This window comes from Leopardus geoffroyi, chromosome A1 (assembly GCF_018350155.1).
Source record: "Leopardus geoffroyi isolate Oge1 chromosome A1, O.geoffroyi_Oge1_pat1.0, whole genome shotgun sequence".
Lineage (NCBI taxonomy): Eukaryota > Metazoa > Chordata > Mammalia > Carnivora > Felidae > Leopardus > Leopardus geoffroyi.
Genome location: NC_059326.1, coordinates 208,019,405 through 208,032,517, shown reverse-complemented (window position 1 = coordinate 208,032,517; position 13,113 = coordinate 208,019,405). Strand labels below are relative to the sequence as shown.

The 13,113-nt window shown below is 36.9% G+C and overlaps 1 protein-coding gene across 9 annotated transcripts in view; it reads right to left on the bottom strand.

Moving 5' to 3' along the window:
• The window catches only part of RICTOR (RPTOR independent companion of MTOR complex 2), a 122,671-nt gene that overhangs the window by 9,637 nt on the left and 99,921 nt on the right, over positions 1-13,113 (bottom strand). For 6 of the 9 annotated variants that reach the window (XM_045439762.1, XM_045439786.1, XM_045439787.1 and 3 more), the window contains 6 exons: positions 12,164-12,393; positions 8,976-9,984; positions 8,622-8,693; positions 5,287-5,464; positions 4,457-4,541; positions 3,470-3,703 (listed from right to left, as the gene is read on the bottom strand). In XM_045439762.1, coding sequence (XP_045295718.1) covers positions 3,470-3,703; positions 4,457-4,541; positions 5,287-5,464; positions 8,622-8,693; positions 8,976-9,984; positions 12,164-12,393 — 1,808 coding nt within the window. The remainder of the gene's footprint in view (positions 1-3,469; positions 3,704-4,456; positions 4,542-5,286; positions 5,465-8,621; positions 8,694-8,975; positions 9,985-12,163; positions 12,394-13,113) is intronic. The other 3 variants (XM_045439778.1, XM_045439768.1, XM_045439794.1) reach the window with 3 other exon arrangements.

Below are 13,113 nucleotides of genomic sequence, written 5' to 3'. Positions count from 1 at the left end.
CTGAATAACCAGGTAAGAGACGAACGTGTTATTTTAGACTCAGTTGATGAACTCCCCAGGGACTATGATGACAAAATATTCCAGCACAAGAACAGTAAGAAATTTAAACTATATTCAACTGACATGTTTCTGAAAACTTATAAACTTTTATATATTTCAGCCTTCCCTTTAGCCAGCGATGATGACTCCTAACATGTCTAACCTGTTAGAATCACATCCTATCTCTGAACATGTCATCCGTTCTCATTTAAAAAAAAAAAAAAAAAAAAACACTCATTCTTCTAAGTACACTATAACTATATAATTGCACGAACATCTGTGAAGGTGGCAGAAGCAGAACAGGATGTTAGCAAATACCCTCTTCCAACAGCCTTTCCTTTGAGCTTTACATGTTTGAACAACTGCCAGACCAGATGTTCTAAAGAATGAAATGAGCTCTAGTCTTGATGTTCCTTTAAAATGGTCATTACATAGTACAGGGATTAGTTTGCAGTTATCTGCCATGGACAATACGGATGTCTTCTTTCTGATATACAAAATCTTCCAGGTGGCCTACAGGAATGCTTCTGAAACTGTACTGTGCACACGAACAACCTGGGAATCTCGTGAAAGTGCAGATTCTGATTCTATGTGTGGAGTGTGAGATTCTGCATTTCTGACAAACTCGTAGGTGATGCTGATGCTGCTGGTCCTCTGACCATACTCTGGGCAGCAAGAGATCTGCAGGGCCAGGTCTCTGCCTATCTCTCTAGGTCATACATCCTCTTCCATCTTGCTTTCTGAGCTCTATTCACACAGGTGTCTTTTCAGTCCCTCCTACTTCCCACGTACACTCTCATAAGAGAAGACCTTTGCTCTGGCTGTTCACTCTCTCTTCAAATTCTCTATATGCCAGTCTTTACTTTGTTAGCTTCTATTCATTTTTTAGACCACAGCTCAATAATGACTTCTTCAGAAGTCTCCTCTTTGACTTGGTTGTATTCTACTTGGTTGTATTCCTTTGCTAACACCATGTACCTACCCTTGATGACACTTACTACAAATGCAGTATTGTATTTACATAATCAATTGATCAAGTGACTGATCAGTCAATCCATTCATCCATTTCTTTCCCCCACTGAACTGAAGCTCAGAGAGTGTAAGAACAGTGTGTTATTTTTTGTTTTCCTTCCCTCACAAAAGTTTTCCTGGCATCTAGTTTAATGTCTGGCCCACGGTAGTGGCATAATAAATATTATGTCGAGGACATGAATGAATAAAAGTTCGGTGACTTTTTAACCATTTGGCCTTCCTCCCTTCATGCTTCTGAGATGGGTATCAGTAACAAACTGCAATCATTTTCCAGTTCAGATTTTTCCCCTGCTGTTCCCTAGAAACACTTCACGTCACTGGCGCACCAGCCGAGAGGCTCTGACAGCTATGCCAAGGTGAGCACCTTTCTGCTTCCAGCAAGTGTTTCACAAGTCCCAAACCCCATGATGCTCTCTGCCGATCACTCTCCCAGCTACAGGTCACAAAGGGATTAGAATTAGCTGTGACTGTCTTCTGACTAGGTAATTGGAGGGCTGGTTTCCCTATTTCTTGTTTGATAAAATTGAGTAGAAAATAGTATAGTAAAATCCATCGTAACTGTTTCATAAGTGTTTGATGAATAAGTATATAAATGAAGCAGAACTTGCAGAAACTAAAATATCATAAACGATGTAGAGCCAAATGATTTAAAACCACACTATTTTCTACCGTGTATAATACATCAGAACAATTATTGCCCAAACCTCTCACTCACAGGAAATGAGAATAATTATAGCACACTAGGGCCCTGGACGGGGCTGTTCACAGTGGAAAGTGCCTAGGCCAAGGGTTTGTCCAAACCCAGGCCCTAGGGGGCATGGAAACATTAAGGGAATTAATTAACTTAGCATACCCATATCTTATTTATGGTGCATCAGCATGCTGCAACCCATCAGTTGGAAAGCTCTGAATCAGACTATCGAGGAGAAATTTAGAAGAGTAACTCAGAGAACTTTAGTTATGACCAGGTTTTTCTTGAGTGTGGCTAAATGATATTCACCAAGAAAGGATATCTATGGAAACACTTTAAACGCTCATATAAACACATATTAATTTGAAATTGCTAATACAGATGGTCCTCAACTGATGACAGGTCGACTTTATGATGGTGCAAAAATGATACACATTCAGTAGAAACTGCTTTAAATTTGGAATTTAGATCTTTCCCTGGGCTAGCGATCTGCGGTATGATCCTCTCTCGTGATGCTGGACAGTGACAGCGAGCCACAGCTCTGTCAGCCATGTGATCATGAGAGTAAACAGCTAATACACTACAACCGTCCTGTTCCCACAAAGCCATTCTGTTTCACGTTCAGCAGAGTATTTAATCAATTACATGACGTACTCAACACCTTACTATACAACAGACTTTGTGTTGATGATTCTGCCCAGCTGTAGTCTAATGTAAGTGCTCTGATCATGTTAGACTAGGGGTGCCTGGGTGGCTCAGCAAGAGTTGAATGCCCAACTCTTGATTTAGGCTCAGGTCGTGATCTCGTGGTCGTGGGATTGAGCCCTATGTCAGGCTCTGCACTGGGCGTGGATCCTGCTTGGGATTCTCTCTCTCCCTCTCCCACTGCCCCTACGCAACAAGCTCTCTCTCAAAAAACAACAAAAACAAAGACAAAAAAACACTTAAACACAGAAAACAAAACAGTGATTGCCAGAGGAGAGATGGTGGGGCCAGGGGTGAAACAGATGCAGAGGATCAAGAGCACACCTATCACGATGAACACTGAGTAATGTACAGAATTGCTGAATCACTATACTGCACACCTGAAACTAAGATAACACTGTACATTAACCATACTGGAATTTAAAAATATTGAAAGAAAACCAGAATTGTTGAATAGTTATATTGTACACTTGAAACTAATAGAACACTGTATTTTACTAACATTAGAGAAAAAAAGGGGGTGTGTGGGAGGCTCAGATGGTTAAGCCTCAGACTCTTGATTTCGGCTCAGGTCATGATCTTGCGGTTCTTGGGTTCGAGCCCCATGTCAGGCTCTGTGCTGACAGCGTGAAGCCCGCTTGGGATTCTGTCTTCCTCTCTCTCTGCCTCCCCCCACTTGGCTCTCTCTTTCCAAAATAAATAAACATTAAAAAAAAACACAATAAAGGACAACAGACAGATCACACAAAGAGTCTTATGTGTTGGGCATGAATAGCCAGTTGAAGAACTGTCAACAGACTAATCCCAGAAAACAGTATGAAAGATGAATTGGAAGGGGCCAAAACTGGAGACAGAGACACTAACACTCCAATAGGAAATGATGAGGGACTGAACTAAGGCTAGGGTAGTAAGAATGGAGTAAGAGGGATGGTCATCAGAGCTGGGACATGACTTGTGACTGGAGCAGACTCAGATGACGTGGAAAAGCTTATAATCACTCACCTGAATGACTACATATTGCACTTAGTTGGTTACTGGGCTGGAAACCCAGAATTTCGATACAGACACAATAAAGGCAGTTATCATCTGTATGTTCCTGTAATCCAGTGTCTTCTGTACTTTCTAAAAACAGAGAAGCATCTGAATGGATCGAATTCATTATTTCTGTAAGACTCATCTGTTGTCGTAGCAAGTGAAAAGAGTTTTTTACAAGACCTCCAGTTCCAGATGGAAGACCTGTGCATAAGTAAACATGAAACAGAATCTGATAAAATCAATGACATCTCTTTCAAGGTACCTCAAACTATGTGAATTTTTGAAGAAGAAAAACTAGGGAAGAAAATCCGAAGTCTTTCTATGACTGAAAATCTAATTTGCTTTAAATTAGGAAATTAAAATTAGAAGATATGCTTATATATTAGTTTAATATGAAATTTTAAATAGAAGATGGAAAATTAAAATTATACAATTAAGGCATCATTTCAATTATTCTCAGTATTTCCATAAAGAAATGTAATAATTCTAAGTCTAAAGAGGTAATTGTTTAAAAAGAATCAAGATTATGCAGCTTTAATCTGTGGCTGATATGCATATATTCATTAAAATCTTACAGTTCATAACAAAGAGAGATCACGTAAAATATATTTTCATCTCTTTTCCCCAAACCTGTTTTTTAGACCTTTTGAAAGAATTAGTGTTGCAAGTTTTTCACGCATAATTTTTAAATCAACTGATCCAGTTTTTGTCTTCTTGAGAGGCTTAGTTGGAAGAACACTTTAAGTCCCTCATAAAAATAAAAACATACCGTGGTTTAATTTTAAATTAACGCAATTATTTTGGTATAATTTTTAAGCTGACCCAAAAGTAAGTATATCTGAATTTTTAATGTCATCCTACTAAAAATATTTTTCTTTAGATCAATTTTGTTTTAAAAACAATTTTCTTTTTAATATAAAGAGGAGTCTCAAAAGAACTTAAACCATGCATTACCTCCTGCATCATGGGCAAACACCCTGGCACCTCGATCATCATGTGGAGGTATGTTTTTTGTCTGAAAATAGGGAATATCCTTTACCTAAAATAGATAAATTATGAAGAAGTTCACTTTATGAATAGTAGCAAAATTAAATTAAATGCAATTTAAATAGAATTACTATAGCACATGAACCTACCACAAACAGTTCACTAAAGAGGCTTAAATTACCAACATCTGACAAAATAAAATCCTTAAAGTCCTTATTTATTCTTGGTAATTTCAATAAATATTGAATGATTATTTTAGAATTTATCTAAAATGTCTTTAGACTCCTGAGCAAATGCGTCTTCTTCAGTACCATCTACCATGGAGATGTTTGTGAGTATCTGCTGGGATCAGGGCCACCTTATATACTGGGCACATGTGGCCGCCTTATACAGGATACACAGGTTTAAAAAAACCTAGGAATGTACTGTGAAACGTCCACAATGTTACATGTGAAAAAACACACAAGGGTAAGCCAAATGTGACTAAAAAGCAGTTAAAGTTCCACTAAACTTCTATAGAGAATATACTGATAAAGAAATAAAACAAGACGCTGATTTGGTTTGGGAAGAGAAGGAAGGATCATGTTCCGGGACTTGGAAATACTAAATTAAAAAGTACAGAATAGTAGAGAAAGGTGAAACAGTTTCCATCATGAAACGTCTTTAAACAAAACTGCCTTAAAAAATGATCTTCCCCTAAAACAGTATTTGCTCGAAGATACAATTTCTAGCAAGGAGTCATAGAATATGAAATAATAGGAAACCAACTAGTAAGAAAACAAGACGACTTATGATACCTGGAATATGTCATTGATGTCTACTGGAAGAGCAAGACCAATATAGTCATCTGAACTACCATATGTTGCACTGGACACCATGGATCTCACTGACGAGGATCGCTGCAGGGTATTTTGATTAATAGGACTCAGTAAGTCTTCTTTATCTAATGACGCATAACTTAAAGCTTTCATGAACCTACAAAACCGTAAAAAAAAATTCACTTGCATTAGTTTCTTGATTTGTAATATTAATCATATATAATTTATATGAAATTATAATTTATTTTTGTAACTTCATAAAAGATAAGTAGCTAGTCAAGTACTAAACAGTGCCATCATTTATTAAGAGCATGAAAACACTTGAAATTATTTAGCTGTTACAAAATGACATACAAAAGATCATCAGTAATGAGACTGTTAGGAAAAACAACTGCTATGGCCTCCCAGGTAAAAGTGTCAAGGTGGGCAATTAGAACTTTCAATATCTAGAAGCAAAACAAAACAAAACAGAACAAATCTTAGAAGTCACAGGTATGATCCAAGGATTATCTTCACGATCCTTTCAAACTACAAACTTTGCTATAAGTTAACTAAGGGCATGTCTATTAACTCCATTTAACATTATTTTTATGAAAAATAAGAATAAACACTTATTGTGCAGCAACAAGATTTATGTAACACAGAAGACAGACACAAAACAGCAATAATGTTATCATCTGTAAATATTACAAGATAGTCTTATTTGAAGCACTGGTATTTCCTCAAAGCACGCCTTACTAGTGATGCCATAATAAATATGGTATGCTGATATTTCCCTAAGATACATCTTTCTCATACAGATTTCTTATTCATGCAACATCCATGCTAAAATATTTAGTAGGTGCCTGCTTTGTTTATACAAGGCACTACACAAGGCTCCATAGTTAATGTACACTGGCATTCGGAAACCCAAGTCATTTAAAATTTAATAATGTAACCTGATATTTAGAAAAATTATTTTATAATGCATACAAAATAAATCCTTCATAAATAGTAGCTATTAAGATTATCATAATAAAAACCACTAATTTCTAATGTCCGCTTAAAAACCACTCACAGTTGAAAATGACAAATTTCATAACATAGGTCAGCGGTTTTTAAATTGTATTCTGTTAAACCTCTCTTGCTCCATAAAACTCTTAAAGGAGTACTGCAGATAAAGCAAGGAATTATTGGATCACTTGCCCTCCCAATCCCTATCTCAACTAAGTAGATCCATTTTAATCTATTATCCATATTGGGTTTCCATAGAAATGTTTTTGTGAAGAAAGAGTTTCTCTACCTAAAACGAAACATTTGAAAAGCTTAAAGCCACTGATCTAGTCCAAATTCCATTAGATAAGGCAACTGAGGCCTAGATATTCCAAAATTCATGAACTTTACTACACAGATTCACAACAGTGAGCAACTGAAGTCTGCCTGGTTTCGTTCTGGATTGAGGAAGTTTGCAAAACTGCTGAATTCCAGGCAGATGAGACATTATAGCATAATTTATGAAACTTGTTCCTTGTTCAAGTTCATTCACTCAGTGCCAGGATTAGAATTTAGGATTAAGGATTCCTAATCGAGTGTTGTATCATGTCCCAACGAGACATCTCAGTGAGACATGATTTTTTAAGACTGTTGGATTCGTGCCATCCATTATATCACAGGTATCTACAAGCCTACTTTTTTAATTTTATGAGAAAAAAAACAAAAAACAAAAAACAAAGAATAATAATCCTTCTCAGCCTGGCTTCCAAACTGTTATTTTAAAGTAAACTTGTAGTTATCTTCCATCATTTTCATTTTCTCTGAACGAACTCAATAAAGGAAAGGGGTAGGAACACAATTTTACCCTCATGGAACCTGGTACACAGCAAGTACTCAATACAATTTGAAGAACAAATGAAAGATTTGATGAACATGAAGTTTCGTTATGCTGTCATGCCTTCGTACAAGCTGTTCCTGGCTCTCCTGTTTTTTTCTTGTTTTTATTTATTTCCCTCCCAAGAAATTAAAACACCTATTCATCCTTTATAACACCAATCACCTGACATTTTACTCCAGGAGTAAAATTCCCAAACCACCTTCTCCTGGTCTAATAGAGAATACAGGAAATAAGATTCTAAGATTCCAGACTGGTTAGGAAATAAATGATATGGGGTAGCTGACTTTTTCTGGTCTATTCTTATGAATATTTAAGCAGTACAACTTTCTAATCTGTGCTTTCAACAATTTGGATAGAAATGCCTGCTTCAATGACACATAATGAACAGGATGCTTCAGAGTTAATGGTCCTTCGGTTACTGCACTGAGCTGTGAGATGGTGCAACTCTTACTGCTTACTTTGTTGTGCTATGTTTACTGCCCCTGCTTGCTGTGCTGGTCTTTGAGTTTTCAAATACGTTATTGTAATATAAAAGTTTCCTCCTTTGCTATCAATTTTATCAGTTGTCCTTTCCTGTTAAGAGTGTTCCACCAGTCAGAAGCTTTTCATTTTTGCTTCCATAGGCCTGAAAACCTGATATCCCTGCTTGTTAGAATAAGTATCAACACACTCTGAATTTGGGTCAGAGGTACCTTATCTCTTTTGAATAAAATTCATGAACCTCACTGCATAGATTTAGACTAGTAAGCTATTAAGAGATTTTCCTGTGTTTGTTCTGATTGATGAGGTTGCCAAAGCCAGGTGAGTTCCTGGTAGAGGAGACATTACTGCATAACTTATAAAATTCTATCAAATGAAATACAATTTATTACCGCTGCAAAGGAACCCCTTCTACTAAATGCATTAGCATCACTGAAACAAAACTGCTTAATAGTATCTTAATGTTCTGAAGAATTTGGCTGTATAAGAGCCAAATGGGTTACGTAAGGAAGTAACTACCCATGATGATGATGATGATAGGTGTCAGGCACTATTCTCAGCACTTGACAAATACTAATCCATTTAAATGAATGTAAATTAATAACCAAAAACTAAGAAAGTTTTTAGAAGTAACTGGCCCAACAACAACAAAGAATGGGTACAAAAATCTTTGCCAACAGTCAAATTTAACATTGCCTATCTTTTAAAGGTAAAATCAAAGCTGTTTATTTTGATCAACTTGATCTAATCTTTAGATATGGCACAGAAACTCCCTACATGTTCTTGAGTGTAGGCAAACTACTACTGCTGAATCCTCAGAGCCAAGGAATTCATTTAATGTTCATTAGGTTCCTACCAAATAATCACAGCTACTTAAGACAAAATGAAAAGAATTTCACTGAAATCTGTCGTTACTTAAAAAAATAATAGTAAGGTCAACTTTTGGAGCCTTAAATTGACCTACCTGAAAAGGTTGTTTGTTATTGTAGGTCTTAAGCTCCTGATTCCCCCGACATGCTTCTTTTTAAAATCGATCCTTGCAGAAGCGAGAAATAAAAAAAAGCTTGTGACTTGTGTGTCCTTGAAAAGCATGTATGTTTATTTTCAGGGCCTAATAGAATTTCTTTTCCCCCCTCGCAGCTGCAAGAATCCATTTCAAATCATATCGGGTAACTAGGAGCTTACAGCCTACCATAGTAAACAATTCTAATAGGTCGGTTCTGAGGCTGATGTAGATGTAAAACCTGCCTAATGCTTTCCATTTAAGCCTGTTAAAATGCAACCGTTATTGTTCATTTTTAAGTGCGTATCTGCTCACCTGCTTGGTGTTAACCTGGATTCAAAGCTGTTGGCCTTCATGGTGATGGTATCAGTAAATAGCACATCTTTTGCTGGAGATGCCAAAGCTTCAGAGTGAGATAAGGATGGATGCATTCTTTGCTGCTGTAATCTTTTCAGTGTAGCGTAGCCAAAGGCGTCTCTAGAACTTGTGTAACTAAAGTTACAATCTGCTAGACTTTTAATTGTAGCAATAGAGGGTGCTTTAAGGGACTGTGCTCTTCTAGGAAGCGTATGAGAAGAACCTGGAGGCACCAGGGACACTGAGTTTGATTTGGAGAGAGATAGATGGTTAGACTGTGGCGTCAGATAGTGGCTTGTCTTAACAGTTTTAGTACTTACCACAGTACTCATACTTCCACAGTCTGTGTCCACAGTCGTAGCATCCACACCTACGGTCTCTCGTGAAGGACTGGAGCTCATTGAACTTATTCCACTTGTTGTAGTGTCTGTATTAAAACTTTGGCTACGTATCTTCATATGTGAGCTTGTTGAGCTTTCTACAACTAATCTCTCTCGGCTTGTGTTTTCTCTGTGATTCTCTGTACCGAGACTCTTGGTGAATTTTAAGTCATTCTCTCCAATGCTTGGAGTACTACCAGCGTCTTCAATGTGCTTATTCCCAACGAATGAAGTTTCTAATTGTAATGTTTTCTGTACTGTGGACATGGGTGTGAAATCATCACTATGGTTAAAGTCGACACTGGGCTCCGTAAGTGTTCTGATCCGCCTGTTGTTTGTCTTATTTTCAGATGACAGTTTCCCTCCTTTTGGATCACTGCTACTACGATGTTTTTTATTAGGCAAAGTAAGCGAATTTAAGATACGATTCTTCACAAGTTTACTAGAAGCAAAGAAAGGGAAGGAATTTTTATCCTTTATAGGTCCAGGCCGATCATAAAATGCTGGCTCTGTGTCTTCACTGATGTCAAGAAAAAATGTACTAGTAGAGCTGCTGCCAAACCGGTCGTCCTCCATTATGAACATACCTATGATCAAAGGATTGTTAATAAAAGCACAGAAAAAACAACAAACAAAATCACAGCAGCTGTTAGTGATGTATTTCCAGAATTTTTTGTTTAACAGTCATCTGGGGAAAAAATGTCAAAAATAAAGGGTTAAACTGCTGAGAAGCCACATAAGAACTTCTTGAGACCAAGTGTCTGAACTTGAATGAGATGTGAAATTATGTCATTATGAGGATCTTCGGTTATTTCCAAAGAAAAATTACAGGATTCATTATGGCACAGTTTACATGAAGTGTGTTCTTGTTTGGCTGTTTATTTTTTTAATGTTTATTTATTTATCTTGAGAGACAGAGAGGGGGAGAGGGGGAAAAAGAGAGAGACAGTGTGCACATGCATGCACACACAAGCACTGGAGGGGCAGAGAGACAGGGAGAGACAACCCCAAGCAGGCTGAGCTGACTGTGCAGAGCCCAACACAGGGCTCAATCTCATGAACCTATGAGATCATGACCTGAGCCTAAAGAGTCAGACATTTAACCTACTGAGCCACCCAGTTACTCCTGATTGTTTGTTTTAATGGCAGTGAATTTCTAAAATCTCCAAATATTCAGGATAAAATTAGGAGAAAAGAAGGAGGGGCCCCTGGGTGGCTCAGTCGGTTAAGCGTTTGAGTTTGGCTCAGGTCATGATCTCACAGTTTGTGGGATGGAGCCCCATGTCGGGCTCTGCACTGACAGCACAGAGCCTGCTTGGGATTCTCTCTCTTCCTCTCTCTCTGCCCTTCCTTCCCTGCTTGTGCGCACGTGCTCTCTCTCTCTCAAAATAAACATTAAAAAATAAAAAAGATTTGACCGTGGACGTTCACTCAGTTGGTATAGATTCCTGTTAGTTTATTCTTCAAATTACAATAGAAATGAATTCCTAGTCTTAAAATATACTTCCAAGGAACCAAGTCACAGCATTTTATTTTTTTATTTAAGTCACAGTATTTAAAAAAAAAAATTTTTTTTTTTAATGTTTGTTTATTTTTGAGAGACAGAGCATGAGCAGGGGAAGGGCAGAGAGAGAGGGAGACACAGAATCCGGAGCAGGCTCCAGGCTCTGAGCTGTCAGCACAGAGCCTGACGAGGGGCTTAAACCCACAAACCGTGAGATCACGCATGACCTGAGCTGAAATCGGACACTTAATCTGACTGAGCCACCCAGGCACCCCTAAGTCACAGCATTTTAAATTCATGTTTAAACCAATTAGGTTTATTGTTTTCTTTTAGGCACTAAGGGACTCATCTAAATTCAGTGTCTAATTCTAGTAAAAGACTCAATCTGGATGTCTAATGACATCTATGACATTTTATCCTATTTTTATTTTTAACTTTTTGTTGAGTAATTTTGAAAGAAAGCAAAAAGAAACCCTAAATAAATTTGCATATTATATTTCCATATTTTGTTGATTCTAAGATGCACATTTTTCACACTTAATACCTCTAAAATCAGACTGCATCTTGCAATCAGTGGTATGTCCTAGCTTAATAGCAGCATTTTTTTTTTCTTTTTTTTTTAGTGGTATACTAAAATACTGGTGCGTCTTATAATTCATAGAATCTTAGACCTGGTGAACTGTGGTTTGACAAATGTTGCAGTATTTTCTTAAAAAGAACGTCTTAAATTTTGTATGCCTAACAGCATTTAGCACAGGGATTAAAACCACATACCGTTTTTTCTTTGATTTTGACACTCTATCTTTTAATAATTTCACTAGTTTAAAATATACCTCCTCTCTCAAAAATGAACATGTGAATATAATATCTCTTAACAGATACATGCTTGTTCAATAATCTCTATATCTGAAAAATGAGTGAACAAAGCATGTAAACAAAGAAGGTAAGTGAATAAATAATTTACTTGTTAGATTTTAGAATAAGCAAAAACGAGAATGATTCTTCTGGCACACAGCTTATTTCTTTAACTTTGTAAGTAGGATTTTCCAAAAGCTATTTAGAAGGCAAAGAGAGAGAACAATGTAGGCTGGTGGCTATCCTCTCTGTTGTGAGAAGAGAATATATTCTCCAAGACCCCATTAGTGCCAAATTATCTTAGAAAAAAGTAAATTAGGAATATAACAAGTATATTTAAATTGTGACATTACAGATGCAAATGTTAATTTTAGCTACCTTCATGTAAGCTTGTCAACAATACTCACTTGATGGTGCAGATTCGCTTTCACTATTATGTCTAGAGCTGGTTGACTCAGAGTTCAAACTCAGAGTGCTCGGGATAGATGAGAGTTCATTACAGAGTTGTTCTACATCATCTGGAACCACTGGCCACAGATGTTTGCGACTGTGCCTTACAGAATCCCAGTTGTGACATTTCAGAATATCACAGCCTTGTTTGGTTTTGGCTATGAGGCCGAGCACATATACACAGGTCCTGTATGTAAAAGATGTAGTAATGAACTGTTTAGATTTCCAAACTGAGATTTCGTAAAGCAACCAAAAAAATTAGTTTGCTATATGTACATTTGAATTTTTTTTAAAGTCATTAAAAATTGTGGAAAAAATGTATTTAGATGAATTAGGAGTAACTTAGAAGCAGTAAATGACATGAAAACCTTTCTTTTTTAATGTTTATTTATTTTTGAGAGAGGGAGAGAGTGTGAGCATGAGCGGGGGAGGAGCAGAGAGAGAGGGAGACACACAATCATAAGCAGCCTCCAGGCTCTGAGCTGTCAGCACAGAGCCTGACATGGGACTAGAACCCACCACTAGAACCGTGAGATCATGACCTGAGCCGAAGTCAGACGCTCAACCGACTGAGCCACCCAGGAGCCCCCTAAAACCTTTCTAATATAGATCATAATTTCAGTGAAGTAATTTGAAAGAACGTAATGTAATCTTAGGAAAAAATGACATATTCTAGCTTTTCTGGGATCAATCTAGAATATTTGGGCTATTGAACTACTGCAATATTTGAACATATGCTACACTGTCACTGTTTATTTGCCAGTTACTAAACTTCAACATTATAATAATAAAAATGGAATTATAACATTAAGCAAGGAGGAGCTCAAGATGTTTAAGTTAGTGCATTTAAAAATCGTTTTTTGTTTAAAAAATTTTTTAAAGTTTATTTATTTATTTATTTATTTAT